Genomic DNA, 19,949 nt, shown 5'->3' with positions numbered 1-19,949 from the left:
AAGCACATCCGAGCTTATTTTTCTCTTATTTAAATAAGATTTTTCTCTAGCAATGAACCACTGTTTCAGCCAAAAACATGTGAAGCTCGGATCTATAGCACTGTTTGTGTAATTGTATTTAAAAGTTGATTTTTTTTTTTCCTGTTCTTCTCTTCTCCTCTCATCTCTGGTGTAATCAGAGAATGAATAATTGATGGAGAAAAAGAGGTTTCCACTGTGCAGAGATGGGACCTGAGAGCAAACAGGCCTCCCACTGCACTCTCTTCTGACCCCATTTTCTACATTCAGCTACCTTGTGGAGGTACACAGAAGTACACGCATACACACAACTTCCACTCAGTGACCTTTAAAAGACAGCAAGGCAGTCAGAATAAGCCAGTTATGATATATTATTACGGGTGTCCCAAGCCGATCCATGTCGGAGATGATCAAGTTAGATTTTAATTGGCCACTATTGGTCATATTCAGCCTGGTCCGTTTCCAGCTGTTTGCTATAGAAACCAGCTGTCAAAAAGCTTTATTGTGCCCTATAAAAGCACAGAAACCTCCAAACACACAGCGCTGCTGCAACAAGCAAGCAAACTATGGAGCAGCATGAACAAGTAAAAAGCATCCAGCTTTTGCACATAATGATATTCACAAGGACAGCATGTGTTTTGCCAGCACAGGTTGAAGCAGCAGCCGTTTTGCATGTATTTCAGTAACATTTCATCGGTGTACCAAACCTCTAAAAAAGCTGCAGCTACTTAAAAAACTGCATTTGACCTTTTCCTTTTTTTTTTGTTTTTGCTGCGTATGAAGAGAGGTTGTCCAAATCTTCCTGCTTTATCAATCCCAGACTGAAAATACTCTCTTCACGGATATTACACCAAACTAGAAGTTTAATTTAGTTAAAGTTTTATTTTTTCAGTGCAGAGATTTTAGAAATATTTTTATTTTATTTCAGGCCTACTTAAATGTGAGTGTGCAGTGTCCAAATTAAGGAAAATATAAACATTGTATTCGACTCTATTGGCAGATTGTGGAAATTAAGGATCAGGATTGGGGGTAAAATCACATAAAATGACAGATATTGGTATTATTCAGCCTAAGCAGAAGTATATGTTTGTGTGTGTGTGTGAGAGAGAGAGTATTACCGGGCTGCTCTCCTCACTGGGTGTGCGAGGCTCCTGTTGGCTCATCTCCGTCGTCTCAGAGTCCTGCTCTGATACTGCAGCAGACCACAAAAGGGATCAAGTTATTCATGATAGCTCTTCACCCTTATTACATATTATCTTTGTCACTCTGTAACATAATTGGAAAAGACACACACTGGGAGAACTTCTCAGGAATGCGCACACACTCCGAGATTAAATGCATACTTACAAGCTTTGCGAGTCTTTCTGGCAAGAGCTGCCGCTAGCTCACTTTGTACCTGTTGCACGAAAGGTGTTAAAAACCAGACAAGAAACAAAAATAAAAAATTGGATTTCGTTTATCTTATTTGATGATACCGTATTTACCAGTCTACAGAGATACATGCACACACTGACCGTAGAAGTGAGCCTCTCAAGAGCTTTCATCTGGAGAATCTCACTGCAGATGTCCCTGTTGCCTTCAGAGTCTTCCTCTGACCTTAAATAGACACAAACACACATGCACACACACAGTACAGAGCTTTACTCACAACTGACAAGTGCATTATATCCTGATCAGACACTGCCCAGAGAAAAAAGTTTGCTGCAGAGCTTCGGTGCTCCCTGCACTGCCCCCTGGTACAGCTAGAGCTAACTACAGCCTGCAAACACATCCAACTTCTCAGCTGGATGTTCTTACCTGCGGACCTGACCGTTTTTTTCTACATCAAGCCTGCATCTAAAAACTGGATAAAAGCCACCTTCCTATTTTTACACTTTGTATGAAGAAACATTATATCCAAACAAAACCGTGGCTTCCCAGTGGTTGCTCACTGGTTTCTCAGAAACCAAACCAGTAGGAAATCTGATGGCAAAATAAATTGAAAGGACACAGCTATAGATAACACCTGATTATTGTTGCTCACTCCTGTACTAAAACATCCTTAAAGTGGAAACAGACAACTTTTCAACTCCCCCCGCCCAGTGTTTCCAGGTGGTATTATTGTTGGCGCTCCTGTCTTAACCAGATCGCTATTGACTATCCTCAGAGCCCAGCAACTACCAACAAGACAGGACACACCGCACTTGATTTCCAATTTTTGTGCAGAAACTATCAACGGAAATAAGAAAGAAGTATGTCCACTGTAGAGGTACAGAGAAATTGTCATAATTTAATTAGGATAATAACATAGTTTGAGTATTGCTTTGCACAAACAAGTAACGGCAGCAGGAGCTGGGGTCAGGGTGGAGGAAAACGTTAAGAGAAAGAGTGTGAGTTCACTCATTCCTCATTCATTTAGTCTAAAATGAGACATGAAAGCAGGTAGAGACTTTTCACTATGTGTTGAGAAAAGCATATTGCGTTGTTATCATGTTATTTTTTTTATAAAATGGAAGAAACTGCACAACAGAGACGATGTCAACATATTTTCTGTCCGTTGATTTTCATATGAACAAGCAGATCAATCAGTAAGCCTGAATTATTGATCTAGAAACTGTGGTTGACGCACTTCCATTGTGCTGTAAATCGAGTCTTCATGTTGCCAGGAGATCGTACCCGATGGCAGACAGAATTGCATAGTGAAAGCGAGACACATCTAACTGGTGATGGGGTCATTATTCTGTAGCCTTTATATTGTGCAATCAACATTTACTTCATAATGATAAATATGTCTTTGGCCAGTTTAATGTGGTGAAACATAATTAGAGTTGAAACAATTATTCAACTAATTAAATTTACAGTCTCCAGTGTTTTTCTCCAATTCACATTGTAAAATTAAATGTGAAATAGCAATTTAAAGACAGCACTTCTGCTTTCGGGAATCTTTGATGGCCACTTTTCACTATTTTTTGACATTTTATGGACTAAACAACTAATTGAAGACATAACAAACAGATCAAACGTGGCAGCCCAACGCATGATAATCATACAGCAGACGAGTGTGTTTTGCTGTGTGATTATTTTATATTCAGCAGAGTTGTATCTGCCTGTTTTATTTTCCCTCCCATCTGCCTTTAGAGTTCCTCACTGCACGCCTTTGTGTGGAGCATCTCTCTCTGCACCCCCCCCTTGCTCTTTCATGTGGTTTCATTTTAAATAGCTCCCAGACACACCCTTCTATTGATGTTAGTGAGGCTGTGTATGTGTCTGGCAATGCGGCGGCTGCGTGTACATGTGTTCAGTATACAGACGTGTGACTCTCAGCGAGGATTTTTTTTTCAGGCCCGAGTGCATCTGTGAATACATTTGTATATAACTTCATTTGTGTGTGTGTTTGGTGTATAAACAGGTGGTTGTTTTGGGGTAAACTCTGTGTATTATTCCCACAGCAATAATACAAGGTTGTAGAGTTTGTCTTCAACAGCGGCAGACTGCACCCCAGGGCCCCTCATCTAATATGTTCTCTTACAAAACCACTGTTTGGATTGGTCTCCCACACAGCACCTCACCCCCGCACAAGCCTCACACACTCTCTCAAGCATGCAGCATACACACACACACAAACCGATTTGCATACAATTTGGATTTTATCAGCAGATCCCAGTGGCACTAGTAATAGTTGTGAAGGAAAGAAGATGAGGCCCTGTGTGAGTGTGTGTGTGTGTGTGTGTGTGTGTGTGTGTGTGTGTGTGTGTGCGCGCGCGCACGCACTGTAATATGATAAGGGAATGACAGATGCAGAAGCAGGAGAGATGGTGATAACATGCAGCCCTCAGCCTGACACTTCAGCTATCGACTCTGACACAGACAGAGGGAGACAGAGACAGGTAGACCGACAGATGCCTTGAAGGAGTGTGAAAATACAATATTTTTACTGCCACAATAAAGGCATTTTGGTGGTTGTGCTTTCCTTTCAGTATTTATGATCAAAATGCCCCCTTTGAAATATGATTACCGATACTCAAACTTCTGACCGAGCTTAATGATCAAGGGCAAATGATGAAGTAGTCGCTTGATTTCATCTTTTGTTGTCCATTAGTGAATGATGAGAAGAAAAAGTCTACTCTAAGTCATCGTTCTAAATCTATTCTCATCAGGGTCATTAAGCTTTTGTAGCCGGCATTCATTTGGTAATTTGGTGACTCATCATCAGCCTGGATGTACCAGCGCTGGAATAGAGGCACAGTGGGGGGTGTGTCACCAATCATTAAGCAGCGCAGAGCAGTACTGATAGAGGATTAACGTGATTGGTGCTTGCAACACCTCCCTATTGCTACCACGTCAAAAACGTATGCCACAAGGTGTAGTCATGTTCTGTGATGTGATTTATCAGATCATCCTAATCAAAGCCTTACCACTTCTTTGTGAACAATATGCCAACCTATTTTTATATAGATTCCTTAATGTACCTACTGCATATGCGCATGTGGTTGTGAATGACAACATCCAACAAGCACAGGATTTAAAGCTTGTGCCGCGATGTAGATTTGCTGAGGAGGAGAATGTAATCTGTGTAAAAACCAGTGACCGTTTGGTTGCTCTGCTCTCTAGTCAAAATGTTCCGGCATTCTGCTGAGTCTGTTTGGCTTTTTGCCCTTTTTGGAGAAGAGCAACATGCGAAGCAAGCAAGTGTGTATTCTCCTCCCAAGCTAAGGTGGTATATTTTAGCTCCTGGATATTCTGCACCTTCTGCAAACTGATATGCAGAGAACACTGTATTTCAAAAGCAGAACATTTGTTAATTAAACTGTTATTGCCTTGCGCCACCTCCTATACACCAAACAATAATGTATACAAGTAATGCACAGTATATAATAATCAGTATAATGCGGGAGCAGAGAGAGGGTTCTTGGAGAGTATAAAGATTTGTGCAATTGCCACTGTCAAACAGCAAACCATGAATAATTATGATAATTTCACTTTATGTTATACAAACAGCGGAGAAAATGTCATCAAATTAGTAGCTCAAATTGCTCTTGTAGTGCATTTTATAATATTACAAGGTAAACATATCTAATATTTTGTTTAAGGCATTGTTTGTATACCAGGGAAGAAAATAACAAACATTCTCAAAATAATCTCAGCATATAGTCTAGGTCTTGTATGGGATTATATTATACTGCGCATGTGTTCATGTTACTGTCTTTGTCCTTCTTGTTTGGTGTCTATATGGAAGTTGGATGCAATTGATACACAGTAAAGGACTGAAATCAGCGCATGCAGTTTAGTGTGCTAGATGGGGTGGCGTTCATATCTAAACATGAACTCCTCCATCATAAATTCACACTCTGACGAAGCTAAAGTTGACACGGACGCAACTTTAAATGAACGACTGCAGCGACCTCTGTTGCAGGGGCAGTATGCAGGACATCTTCTCATAGTTAATCTTTAATGCCTTACGCAGCTCGACTAAAAAGCACCATGTGTGCAAGTTTTGCCCTAACTATAAAGCGAGGTAAAGTGGAAGAGAGAATGAAACAGAGAGACTTTCCTCCCAATGAAGCCCATTAAATTGAAACTGAATTTGATTTATTTGGAGATGGAGATACAAAAGAAAGCAGAAGATATCATTTTCGATACCATATATATTTGGCTCTCGGTTAAAATAACAACAATAGTACATTTTTAGAATTAATTTAAGGCATTATGATGCATGAAGCTGAAGTGTGAAACCAGCTTGATATAAGATCCAATTTATCCCACAAAACAACATTTATTTCTGGCGAGCATTGCAGTGAGCACTAAACAATAAACTCAACTTTAATGACCACAATGTGCCTGCCTGGTAGCAAATATTATTGTTCAGACACAGCAATCACTGGAGGCACGCTGGCAGTGTTGACACAAACTGATTAATGACGCACACTAAGAAACATCTTCTACGCATGCAGATGCACAAGAGATAACCCATTTAATTAGTAGCCTGTCATTCTGAGGCTTCACTAACGTAGAAATCACTAGAAGGAGGCACAACAGTCAGCTAATGTTGCCCCATCAAGTTATCAGTATCAATTTAATGCTTGCCTCATTAGATTAAACTACAGCGAGAGATACAGAGCCATGATTCATGAGGACTGTCTGCATCAGTTACACCTGGCTGCATTTACAATCTTGCTGCAGCACCTTCAAAAATGGTGTATTTCTCCAATTAGAAATTTTGTAACAACAACACAGGTTGATGCAAGTGAGAGAAAATGCATGCAGCTTCGGTTTTGATGCATGTGCTGGCACCAGCCCAACATAAGATGACCCTTCCCTTCTGTAACGCCTGTTTTTAAATCAAGGCTTTTTAAAGATAAGAAGCACGGTCACTAGAAGACACGTTCATATCTCTTTTTTTTTTTGCAATTTTAACAACAAGAATCAAGAATCGTTAACTAATGATTAACCAAGGCATCGTCAAGTCTCCTGGATGCAGCCAGCGGAGTTATATCAGGTGTTTTCCTTCACAGCTACAGTACAACTGTTCTCCTTTACACCATCAAGAGAGACAGAGAGGCAAAGAGGGAGGGAGGGTGTGAGACAGAGAGACAGAGAGGATGCCTGCAGAGAAATGGTGCGACAGTCAAAGCGTCACAGACAGCGGCAGAGGTCAAAGGGACACATTGGATGTATAATGTCATCTTTGTCAAATATGCAAAGGTGAAACAAACATGATAAAATGGCATTTTTATGTCAACAACCCTCTCCTCTCTCTTTTCCACCCATACCTCTACACCCTGCCAACGTGTGGAGACCATAGACCGTAGGGAGACGCTGTGGTGGAGTGCCTCCAAGTACCAATGTCATCCGCTATAATGTATATTAAGTAACTGATGGAGAACATAGCAGTACGTACAGCACGATACATGAGATTTATATGACATTCAATTCCCCTTGCTGTTGTGCACTCTCCCTGGTGTCTGTAAAAACCCTTAGAAGTTGACACGCAGATGAAAGTGTTGACGTGTGCTCGTGTTCCCTCGCTCTTCATATATATCCTATTTTTTGTGTCACCCACACCGCCGAACCGTCTCTGTCTCTCTCTTCCTCTGAGTGACAGATTGAGTTCAGTAGCAGCCTCAGCAGGAATCCCACACACAGGAGCAGCAAAGCAGGGAACTCTGGCTGACACCACTCTGCACGTGTGCGTGTGTGTGTGCTTGTGTGTGTGTGTGTCACAGCCAATCTTGTGCGTATGCTTGATCCCATCATGTGTCAGTTTTTGAGTATGAGTGTATCTCTTCTGTGGATGTGGAGGTGTGTTCGCCTGCACATGAATATGTCTCTCACATTAGCAGATAGAGGCTTTAAAACACTGAGCAGAGATTAGGTTTCTAGCTGGGATTTGAGGAAGGATCTTGGGGAGTGCACGTATGTGTGAGTGCATGTTGTGTTGCAAAATAGTAATGTACGCGCAAGCGTGCTCTTCCACACTTTCACCAAATCAAACACAGTCGCTTATCACTTTTCAAAGTAAATCATCAGACAGACAAATGACCTCAATCTTAAATCTAAACGGGAACGCTGTCACTTCAACTTTGATATTTCACCAGAGCAAAGCTCCCATTTCCGGTCAATGGAGATCATCCAGTATTTTACAACTGGAGTCACATTCACCATCAACGATGATCAACGTCCTGCAGCGGTTTAACATGTTGGCCCGAATAACACAGACCCAGTGACACTGGAAACCATAAATATGACTTTCAATATCTTTAATAGCTAACTATTCAGTCATGGAAAAATATCAAATATTCAATACGTATTAATCTTTCTCAATTCAAATTCACAATGTATAATCACTGTGCTTTGCAGTCCATGCAGACATTCATTAACCTAACTGCTGTTCTCTTTGTGAAAAAACATGGTATAAAGTTGTATAAATTATGCAAGCATGAAAGCATAAAATAACAGCCCTATGCATGTTTGCCAGAAGTGTAGCATGAGGGGTGTGTCTCAGCCCTAATCATAATTGTGAGATGTAATGTGTGTGAACCGTTTCAGAATCAACATCAAGCTGAGGCGGTTTGTCTTTTGTCAAATACTTAAACTTACTTGTTAGCCAGTAACTCAAGTGAGGCAGCGGACAGTAGGTTTAGATGAAGATTAGGCAAGTTCAAACTAATCAAGGGTTAATTCTCATTTGTTCAAACTTGTATTATTGAAAAAGTGAAATCCCTACCATCCCTTTATCCACTGCATTTTAACAGTCAGATCTTAATGGGACACTTACGGGCTGTTGGCCCCGCCTCCAGAGCGAAACTGGACGTATGGGGCGAGTTGTAGGAGGAGCCTAACAGCCTCTGGCCACTCCCCTTCATTGGAGCGAAACTCACAGGAGGCAGAGTCACACTCCTCAAAGCTGAACTGGTAGTAAGAGTTGGAGTCTGAAAACACCACCCGCTGGTCCACTGGAGAAAGGACAGAGACAGACAGACAGACAGACAGACAGACAGACAGACAGACAGACAGACAGACACATACATGTGAGAAGTAGCAACCTCCTCTCCTGTTGTGCACCAGAACTGAAGTTTTCCTCTTTTCCCATTATCATTTTCATTATGACAATGTGTGACTACTTTAAAAAAGTCAGTATTATAGCCAAGATGACGTGAGAAATGCCCTTTAACCCCTTTAGGTCACATTACCAGTCATATAGTACACCTATTTAACAATATATGCCCCTAAAAAATCTTTGTATTCTCCTATCAGAATCTAATCATGTTTTCTTCCTACAAAACAAAATGTTATGTGTTCTTACGTAAGCTTGAACCAACCAACGATATCATGACATCCACCAAATCAGTCTTCAGCTTTCAGTGGAACAGAGCTTTCATCAGTTAGCTGGCCAGCAACAGCAAGGTACCTTAGTGTGTCTTTGGGTGCTCGTTACAGGCCCTCTGGCAAGAACTGATTGACTTTGAGAAAAGTGATATCTGTGACAGCTTGAAAGCATAAAATGGACATTATGTTTGGGCTTCCTAAAGATCTGAGACAGGATAAGCGCTGCTTCATGCACAACTTGTATTTGTATTGGTGCCTGGAGCCTAAATTTAAGAAATTATTCTAAATGTACATTAGTGGTTTATAGCAGATGCTTGTTAGTTCTAGAGAAATAATAGGAACACGGTGACAAAAATAATATGCGGATAAACTCTTCGTATCAGTTATGGTGGATTAGCCAGACCGATGGACTGCACCTGAGCAAATGTTCAAAATCAGGCAGCCTGAAGAGGATCAGGCTTGCTCAGTCTTTAAAGAAACATTTACTCCCTTTGAATTTAATACCCTCTTTACAATGTGTCATCCATAGCATACTGAGTGTAGTTTTCACACAACACAGGGTAAAAATTTCCACATTTTCTTATTGAATACAGAAATATAAATGACACCCAGGCATTGCAGGTGTAGTGATAGTAGATCCACAGTTAATCAAAAGGTTTTGTTTTAAAATGGCCTTTGGTAAATAATGAAAGAGGATATTTGGGGTTATTAGTGAGGGGCTTGGATGCACAAAGCCACAGCATCATTTTCCCCTGTGGAAGGTTACGCAGGTGGATGAAGCAGTGAAATTGTGTCTCTATTCTGTTGGAAATTACCTGGTGAACAGGTTCATTGTTTGTCTCTTTACAGATGTGTACTGTTGCTGATGCTGCTCGAAGGTTACCATAAATTTTGGAGCACAGTAAAGCCTCCAGGCTGTTAGCGTGCGTGCGTGTGTGTGTCTGTGTGTGTGTGTGTGTGTGTGTGTGTGTGTGAGGTTGTGTTTTTACCAGACAGCAGGACTCCCAGCTCCAGCAGCACCTGCCAGACACGCACAGCAGTAGTCCGACAGCGCACGTACACACACTGCTCGCACAGCCACTGCACCAGCTCCACGCCCACATAGCTACGCCTGTTAAAACACACACACAAGCATAGCCACACAGTACTATGATACACGTGCACATACACACACTTCTTCCCTCTGCACAAAGCTTGTCTTTTTTATTTAATCAATATCCATTGATTATTCATTAGTTCTCTGTAAGCCTTTTCCTCTGAAACACTGAATACTTTCCGTCTGCTTTTCCCCCAGGATAAACTCCTTATATATGTGTGTGGGCATGTGTTTATGTGGGTGTGTGTCCATTGACAGTGAAGAGCATCTATTTTTATGTGTGTCCAGATGTTCGAATGGTTTATGCATGCAGCTCTATGTACCATATGTACAGTATATTGCATGAGAGCGCATGTATTCCCAGTCCATCATGTGCTCTGCTGTATGATGCCTACGTCACGTTTTGCTTGTCTTACTGCATAAACAACATGACTGGCCAATCAGGAAGGGGCTCAACGGTGACTGGTGAGTCAGTGTATATGCTTCACCAGACACATCGATTCAGCCCTGCACAGATAACCAAACAAAAGCAGAGACAAGTGTACCGTATGATTCTGGCCAGGTGTATCTTGTCTTTAGCTGGGTATGGTCCATGGGAGAGGAAGGCATTCCTCACAGTCCGGCCAGCACACGGAAAACTCTGGGAACAAGACTGACACACACAGAAGCACGTCAAAATGAATTGTTGCTGTTGTTTTAAAATCTGAACAATACAAATTCACAAAAGTGATTAAAATGACAGAAGTCTTATCTCAGCATAATTTTGGACATGATTATCAAGACAGCAGAGAGCTTGTGTGGCGACATGCGGCTGTCATTGACCGGCTCACAAGGACAGCTCGATTTCTTTCCCCCTGAGGAATGAAACATTGACTGTGTCTATGCGCTCTGCAATAATCCTGCTATTGACACTCTGGTAAATAAGACCGTATTTCAATTAAGCTGTTTACATGGGCTGCTTGTTCTGTTCCATTCATATTCATGTTTCCATGCTACAGAGCAGAGTCGGCTTGATGACTGAAGATGTTCCATTCAACACGAGAGACTCCCTCCAGTGTCAACTTAACCTCAAATTTTATCCTGTCTTTGCCTCTGTGGCGTAGCTTTGTGGCTACATGGGAGCAGATTTTGCAAATGACTGCACTGCAAGAGGTTAACATAACTTGATGGCAGAGCATGAGTTAGCTAAATGGTCCCATGTATTGCAACACTAAAGGTACCCATTGAATTTCTGACCACTAGTAACACATCTAAGAGTGGATTCCTGCTGTGTTTGCATCTTATGCACATGCAACTGCAAAAGCATGTGGCTGACACACATTCCTGCAGATGCTATTCTTGCATGCAGAACCATGGCAGCTAAAGGCAGGAAAGAAGACTGCTGGCTGATGTAGATATGGATGTAAACAAAGCAGGTTTCAAAATATTCAAACAAACAGCTTTGTAAATGTTTTACAAACATGTTCGTTAGCGCGCGGGGATACATGTGCTGTCTCTGGTTGAGAAAAATGGAATGTTAACATAACTGCAAAAAACTCAACTGGTACATTTAAGGTATGTTAAGGTACTGATTATCATCCTAATCAGTCTATGTGCACTGCAGTGTTTGACGGTGTGTCTTGGACTCAAAGGAGGTTTCTGACCTCAGAGCAGACTTACTGATCATCAGTTTAGCAACAAGGTGACCCTCAAATAAAGAACCTGGCTCAATCAGGCTCACACAGCAAGCCTGCGGATAAACCTTCACACACTGGTCTCCTGAGCCTTTATGGGAATCCTCTTCAGTTATGGGTGTTGTCAATAAAACAGAAGTACTTGACAGGCAATTGGATCAAGTTTTGACAATGACAAATGATTTACAACTCTATCTTTGGTGAAACGTGTTTTTCAAGCTGGTAGAAAAACTTGGTCAAATGTCACACAAACTGATTTCTTCCTAAACGTTGTTTCTGAGAATCAATCTGAGGGGACAAATAGGTCATGCTGTGGCATAATTTTGCATAATTTTGAAGTAGCTCATCACAAAGTTAAGAAGTCAGCAAGCGTATTCCTTTTTAGGTGTTCATGGCCAAGTGTCATAATACTTTGAGTACCACATCAATGTGATGTTCCAATGAAGCACAATATACACGAAAACCTAGTGAGCTACAACCAATAAACAAGTACAACAGTGCTGTGGGACAAAGAACCGCAGACAAAGATTTTACATATAACACATAAACAAGCAGCATCTAAGCTTCAGATGACAATTTCTTTCATTTTTTGAAACTCTTTTCTTGAGTTAATATTTCCAGTGTTCAAAGAACAGTATGCTCACGCTAGATATATAAGCCCTGGGGACTTTTCAAATTGCAGTCCTGAAATATTCGTCAAATCGCATTATAATGATGCATGACAAATTAAGACTCTCTGAATGTGTGTGTGTGTGTGTGTGTGTGTGTGTATACAGTTGGTAAAGCTCGCCTGGAAAAAGCCCAAGGTAATGATGTCATTTGTATTGGGGCAAAACAAACACGCTTTCGCTTCACAGCAAAAGTAAAGGGATGACATCACCTGTGTGTGTGTGTGTGTGTGTGTGTGTGTGTGTGTGTGTGTGTGTGTGTGTGTGTGTGTCTTTCCTTACCTTATGTACTGTGGGTCCAGTGCTCGGTCCCGGGATAGTGTCAGGTGATTGCTGTTAAAACAAAACACAGACACGAGCCGTCAGATCCAACACGCACAGTAAATATACTGAACAAACAAGGCTCTGACGTGAGACAGACCAGTTTCATAATTTCAAAAACATGAGTCAGGTTTTGTTTAAACCAACAGCGGGAACAACCAGTGCTGATACACACGCTCTGTGGTGATATTTAGTGCTGTAATATACAGTGACATGCATTTCATGTTGATTATCTGACCTAAATGGCTTAATAGTGATACACATTCACTCAATGATACAAAGACATTTATCACTTCCTCCGCCATAAAATGCACTTGTTAGTCCAACTTCCACAATATCACATTGATCCCATGATAAATATCTTCATGGCTACTACCATCATGTTGTAGTCTATCCACTCTATAAACTCTTAATCTTTATGGATTATTACGGCGCTAGAGGAGCTACATGACAGCATTGACACTGTGGTGACACACTGGTCATAAAACAGATTATAAATGATAGTAAGTGTGAGATCTAGCAGAGAGGAAACAGCACTACATTAGTAATTTAGTAACACCTCGCCTTGGCTGCTCTGCTGCTGATTTAAAAGCTTACTTGCAATGCTTCACAGCCCCATTTTCAAACTCAGATAATAATTAATGAAGAAAATAGTTTTTTACTGTTATATATGGCCGACATTCAATATTTATTTTGTAAAAAGACTTCAATACACCACTTGAAGATAGGAATATCTCTAAAGTTAAATCTGTTACTTTCCAGCCCAAGCAGATAAACCTTTAGAGCCCATAAAAGTATTCACCTCCCTGAAATGTTTTCATGTTTTGTTTACGATGCTGAATCACAGCAGTCTGAAGAGGCTTTCTGACCCAGATCAACAAAGGCCTTTTGATATCAAAGTGAACAATCTCTACAAATTTAACTAAAAATGAGTAGTGTTTGCATAAATATTTAGCCCTTTTACACTGACATGCCTAAAATCATCATTGGTGTAGCCAGTAGGTTTTATGTGTGTGATGAAGGTGTGAAGAGTGACTTTAGGTTAAATGCACGGTCACTGCAAGGTCCAGTTTCTGGCTTCATGGCTAAAACCACATAACCAAGAAAAAGGAAATTAAGCCTTGTACACAGCAGACTTTTTCACTCATCAGTAGTAAAAGCAGCTCAGCAGCTCACAGCTCTCTTCTATTCAAACGTTGCAGTGAGATATAACAATGAACCAGGATCCTGAAACCGAAGCAGCTAAATGGAATTTAGCTTATTTTATTATGTACACCTCTGCTTTTCCTATGTATGTATGCATGTATGTCAATGCTTCTTTGTGCTTCTTTGAAACAGAGGTGAGCATTTTGAAGATGGAGGGTTAAACGAAAGCAAAAACGTAGAATATTCCTGGAGAAAAACTTGCTGCTGTCTGCGAGAAAATGCTGACTTGGGAAAAGGCTTATTTTTCAGTAAGAGAACAAAGCCAAGGCTAAAAGGGTTTCTAAACAACGATAAAGTCCTGTAAGGGCCAAACCAAGTGGCCAATTTAATGCAGGACTTTAAATCTGCTGTCCATGCAACTTGGCCCAGCTTGAGCAATTTTGCAACGATTGGAAAAATGTCCAGTTTCCAGCTGTATCCACAGGCTCAGACACTGTCACTGCTGCCAAAGACAATTTGCAGAGATTTGTTTTCGAAAGTATGCAAAAGTAGTATGCAAAAGTCCAAGAGGGTGAATGTATTTTGTAGATTTTTTAAGCAGTCTAATTATTCTTTCACATTTGCATTTGTACTCTGTCTTGGAACAATACAGCAGCAATATCAGTGGATATGGGTAAGAAAATATCAAATACTGGTCTGCGCTTTGAAAATCCCTGATAAAAAAAGCAAACAGTAGAATTGTATTAGGATGACGATCACGTTGCCGGCGTTCGTTAAAGACAGACAGACGAGAACCTCCTGCAATAAGAGTGCAACTGGTATGTGAGCTCAGGCGGTGAGGCAGGATCACACTGATGGAGTTGTGGGTTGGATTCCCTCTGGAAACCTTCACAGAAAACCAAGCCTGTGCAGCCAATCGCTGCAGCCCTTCGCCGCTCACTGGCAGACATTATAGGGGGATACAGAGACAAAATGAGGAACAAATGAAAAGCACCTAACCAACTGTTGAAGTCGGACGTAGATGAAGAAATATAAATGAGCTAGCATGCAAGAGGAGAAAGCAGAGAGGGAGGCTGAACAAATCACAACAGTCTATGACTATATGGCAGGGAATATGAGCATGACAGATGGAGGGGGAGAGAGACGAGGCGGTGAGAGAGGAGAGATCATTTTAATTGTAATCGTGAAAGAGAGGAAAAGCGAGCAAGACAAAAACAGAGAGGGAGAGAAATGCACGGCTTTGAGTTGCAGGAGAATGCAATAGAGGGATGATAACAGAGGTATAGAGCAGTGTGTGTGTGATCCTCATTAAAGCCATGAAACTGTCTGGGATGTCTCACACACACGCAAGCGAGCATACACTTTGCTCACACACCTTATCCAAATCAAGTGGCTGCATCACAGCTCACCTACGCTTTCAAGGAAGAGTTGACATTTTGGGGAACAAATTTGTTTTCTTGTTGACAGATAAAGGAGAAGATGCATAACACACGCATGTGTGCACTTCAGCTAGCAGTCAACTAGCCTATCTTAGCTTAGCATAAAGACTGGAAACAGCTAGCCTGCCTTTGTCATCAGGTAACAAAATCAATGTACCAGCACCTCTAAAACTCACTAATTAACACATTGAATTGCATTGTTTATTCTGTACAAAAACGGGGCATAAAAACAACAATTTGAGATCTCACGTGCGGGATTATTTCTTGGCTTGGCTCAACGACTTCATCATCGCCGTGAAGTTGGCAGAAAAACAGCAGAGACTCCAGGATGCCTTCAGACAAAGCCAGAATAGCTGTTTACCCCATTTTCGGCGTTAAGCTAAGCTAAGATAACCGCCTGCTGGTTCAGCTTTATCATATATTTACGAGACAGATATTAGAGTAGTGCTGATCTAATGCTCAGGAAATAAGTGCATTTCCTAAAATGTCAAACTGTTCCTTTATGTCCACACTTATCTGGTCCCATCCTGAGATGTCGATGAAGTCACTATTTTATGTTCACAACGTCGTCTGGAAAATTACTCATAAACACAGGTTGCTACAGTTGTGCTGTGAAAGACAAAAACACACTTGAGTCTTATGATAATCGATGAATCAGTGGAGTAATTTTTCAAGATCTAATACATCTCTCCTCTGATTCCAGCTTCTCAATTATGAGGATTACCTGCTTTCCTTTATATCCCTAATCATCCGTCAAGCAATGGGAAGATGGCATTTACGGTTTCGGGACATTGCAATGGCCAATTCATTATAGAGTCAAAACAATTTGTCGCTTAAAGGTAAAAGTAATCTGATAATTAATCGACAAATAAAATAATCACCACTTGCAGCCCAACTGCAATACCGACATTTTAAATGAGAGATTATAGAGAAAGCTGGAGGTGACAGAAAGTCCGAATAGCACAGTTGTGCTCATTCACAATAAAGAGTGAGGCTGGAGTTCTAGATTTACCCCCACTGGAAAAGACTTTTAAAAGAGCTCAGTTTTTAGTGTGGACGTCCTCCGCCGACATATCACTGAAGATAAGAGCTTATTTTCTGCGTTTGTGTCTGTGAAGACATGCAGTGTTTGGACTGGGGGTTAAGTAGAGCACACCAGCCAGCCAAGCACACAGACTAAATAAATTGTTTCTGACTCTCTCCATCTCCATCTTGCTCCTTCTTTCTCTCTTTTGTCTTGGTCGCTCTATCTTATCTCTCCATCTCTTTGTCTCCCTGTCTGATGAGTACAGATCTCTGGAGAGGTCTTTGTTTCTCCACTGTCAGTTCTCACAAACGCACTCAAGACACACACAACCAGCGCTAGAGGAGGTGTTTCATTCATACTGCATCACACGGCGGGACGAATGTCTGCCGGCCATGTTCCTGTGAATCTCTTTGTCTGCGCTTCAGTTTCTCACAAACAGGGGTGCACAGTCCGTTGCTGTCAGTACACCAGAGGCCAAAAGAGAGTGACAGAGGAAGAGGAGAGGAGATGAGTGAGGAGGGACGAGGGCTGTAAAGGGAGAGCACATGCTGACACGCTTATCTGTGTGATGACTTCAAAGTGTGTACACAGAGAGAGAGAGCGGGAGCAGCAGAGAGCGAGGTCATTATCTGCAAGAAATGGATTACTCTCAGATTAGATTGCTGAGCACAGTGAAGAGCACGGTATGCTTGGCAAGCCCCCTCTCTCTCTCCCACACACACACACACACACACAAGCTCCTGTCGACTCCTCGACAGATCCGTCATACAAGGAAGTCAAAATGGAGACATCAAAGCAGCTACAGCTCAATGAACACAAACGCACTGACAGTAAAGCCTCTCCGCCAGCACACACGACCTTAGGCTTACCAACACTGCAGGGGATTTGTTGATAAACTACTTTCCAAAGTCACCTATCAACAGGGAAAAAAATAATTAATTAAATAATTCAGCTACAGTTTTGATCAATTAATCATTTATGTTATTTTTTTTAGGCAAAAGTTACACAAAGTCCAGCTTCTCGAATGTGAATATTTGCTGCTTTTCTTCACTCATAATGAACCGGACATCCTTGCGGTTCGAGGCAATCGAAATGTCAACTAAGGCTTTGGGAAGTTGCGATGAAGAGTTTTCACTATATTCTGACATGTTATAGATCAAACTGTCACTTCATTAAGCAAGAAAGTAATCTACATATGAATTACTAGCGTTTGCTTCCCCGAACAAGGACATTTTGGACATTATGAGAACAGATTTGGCTTTGAAAATAAATCAATAAATGGCTGATTGAATCACTCTAATCAACACTATGAGTAAATATGTTCATACAGCAAAGTGGACATCAAATTTTCATTTACTTTATCAATTTCAAAGACTCAGCATTTACTATTTTGAAAGAGAATGGATGGCCTAATGCCAGATGCTTAAGCTTTTTTGGTCTTGATAATAATAAAATAGACATCATTTTAGGGTAAATAAATCATGAAGACCCTGCTGCGTTCCACTTGTATGTTCGTCTTCTGTATATTCTTTTTCTTTGTGACTCGTTGTCTTTCATAGCATTATTGTGCAATGTGCTTTTTTTCCCATCTAACTTGAAATGCATATTCAAGTGGTTAATAAAGTTCAGAGGCATGAAGTGGTTCTGGTGATGTGTGTAGGTTTATACAGTGAGTGTGAATGTGTGCTGATTCTCCTCCCCTCTCCACCCATCAATTGCCCTTTCATCTTTCTAATCTCAATGTATAATGCTGTTATGGATGTGAAATATTGCTGGCATGCAAAAAAAAAAACGCATCACAAGCCACTGTTTTGCTGCATGTATTATGCAGAAATGAGATCCTCTCCTCTAAGACAGTGATCATAAAGTCTGTTAGCTTGCATTATGACTGTGATAATCTCATTTTACAGCCTAAATTATGCATTTTGAGCAGCATACTGTAAACCACATTTATATACAGTGTTGGGGAGCTTAAGTATTGTAAGTCTATGTTTGTGTTGACATTTTAATCCACAAGAAGGTTTGAGTTCACAACAAGCAGATTTTTTTTAATAATACGCATCCAAAAATCGGATATTGTGTGGGGGCAGCGATACAATTTCCATTCATTTCATTCATTCAACTGATTAGAAGAAGAAAGACGGAGAAGCTGAAACCGCACACGACACAGTGCAATTAAGCTGCATCATTTCCATCTCCTCTACCTTCAACATGCATAATTTCCTTTGCTTGTATCAAGAATGCAGACACATTAAAGAGCAACTGTGAGAACATACGCACATAAAGGCCATGTACACATATCAAACAACATATTAATACAATATGTGTTGTGTCTAATGTTTGTTTTGGGGTTTCTTGTGGTTTTCATGTTCTGTTGGTCTGTTTTTATTGATTCACTAAAGCAGGGCATACGCTGTACGATCTGAGCCCTTTTCTGACACGGTTTGACCGAGCAGTGTGAGCACTTAAACTGTGAGCTTCGGCCTGACGTGGCAGATGATTTACTCGTACAGCAGGAGTTAGAATTAAATAACAACACTTCTAAAATCACACAGCCTATGCCCGGCTTAGAGGAACCCTTCAGTCACAGCGTAACTGTGCAAATGACAAAGTCTCTACATCTAAACCTCTGCAGTTAGCATTACAATACAATCTATATTATGGCATTGCTGACAATTAGGAAACACATTGTTAGGGTCAAGAAAGCCTTAGTAGTCAGCTGTTTTCAGATTAAATAAAAGGAAGTTTTATGTCCCACGCAGCCGTACACATTGATTCTTCCTCTGATTTGGTGTCAGCAACAAAATCCCACCAACACTAACAAACTGCATTCAAATTGGTCGCAGAAAACTGACTTCAGGGTATAGTGGTTCTTACACATACATATTTTTAACTGACCAATAACTGGCTCTTAAATCTGACACCTGACCGAGCTATGGTCAAATTTTTGGAGAAGGAGGGGAAAAAGACTAGCCAGTTTTCCCCTGTTGTAAAGTGTTCCTATAAGCAAATCTCCTAAAACCAATAATTGAATACCAGAGCAAGTCACAACAGAGAATAATGTAAGACAGGATTGTCAAAGGTGAGGCCGCTGCAGGCTGGAACCAAAGGTGACAGATGGCTCAACACAACAGATTAGTTTAGTTTCAGTAAACATCAAAGAATCACATGAGGTAATGTGAAAAACTGCTCATGTCATAGGTTTTGCACTTTTACAGGACCCCAAATATTAGAACAAATAAGAAAATCTAGCTAAGGATTCTGCATGGATCAACAAAGAAAAGACACAAGGCGTGCAGAGGTGTGCACCTGTGAGCTATTGGGATGGTTTTCAGATCATGTTACTGTTTTCTTTTCTAATTTGAGTGCTATTGTAATGCAGTGCAAAAACACAGCGTGGTAGTTCCTCTCTCAGATCTTTCTGGAGAATTTATATGTCCATATACAAGCAAGAGTGTGTCTGTAGGAGTGTGTGTGTGCCAGGTGAAGAAAAGCCAGCTGCCAGTGTCTAGAGAGAACCAGTCTGCACAGAGCAGCCATACCTTTACACTACTTACCCTCGCCTCATCACACTCACCCACACACACACACACTTAGATGAAGACAGAAGAAGGAAAACTCGCCATTTTTTCTTCATCTACTCAGTATTCCCTCCTTTCCTTCTCTTCAGTTCAATCACAGGCAATGAACAATAGCACAAAGATGATACAGTGTATGCTATAGTTCAATGAATGAAACACAGTGAGCTATTGACGT

The 19,949-nt window shown here is 41.0% G+C and overlaps 1 protein-coding gene across 1 annotated transcript in view; it reads right to left on the bottom strand.

Annotated features, from left to right (window-relative positions):
* Positions 1 to 19,949, bottom strand: part of rapgef5a (Rap guanine nucleotide exchange factor (GEF) 5a) — a 48,259-nt gene that overhangs the window by 26,689 nt on the left and 1,621 nt on the right. Inside the window, exons 2-8 of the mRNA XM_041955177.1 lie at positions 12,543 to 12,593; positions 10,465 to 10,571; positions 9,813 to 9,934; positions 8,273 to 8,450; positions 1,533 to 1,614; positions 1,366 to 1,414; positions 1,137 to 1,210 (exon numbers count right to left, since the gene is read on the bottom strand). Of these exons, the coding sequence (XP_041811111.1) occupies positions 1,137 to 1,210; positions 1,366 to 1,414; positions 1,533 to 1,614; positions 8,273 to 8,450; positions 9,813 to 9,934; positions 10,465 to 10,571; positions 12,543 to 12,593 (663 nt within the window). The remainder of the gene's footprint in view (positions 1 to 1,136; positions 1,211 to 1,365; positions 1,415 to 1,532; positions 1,615 to 8,272; positions 8,451 to 9,812; positions 9,935 to 10,464; positions 10,572 to 12,542; positions 12,594 to 19,949) is intronic.

The sequence above is a fragment of the Chelmon rostratus genome, chromosome 16 (genome assembly GCF_017976325.1).
Source record: "Chelmon rostratus isolate fCheRos1 chromosome 16, fCheRos1.pri, whole genome shotgun sequence".
NCBI lineage: Eukaryota > Metazoa > Chordata > Actinopteri > Chaetodontiformes > Chaetodontidae > Chelmon > Chelmon rostratus.
This window is presented reverse-complemented; position numbering and strand designations above follow the sequence as displayed.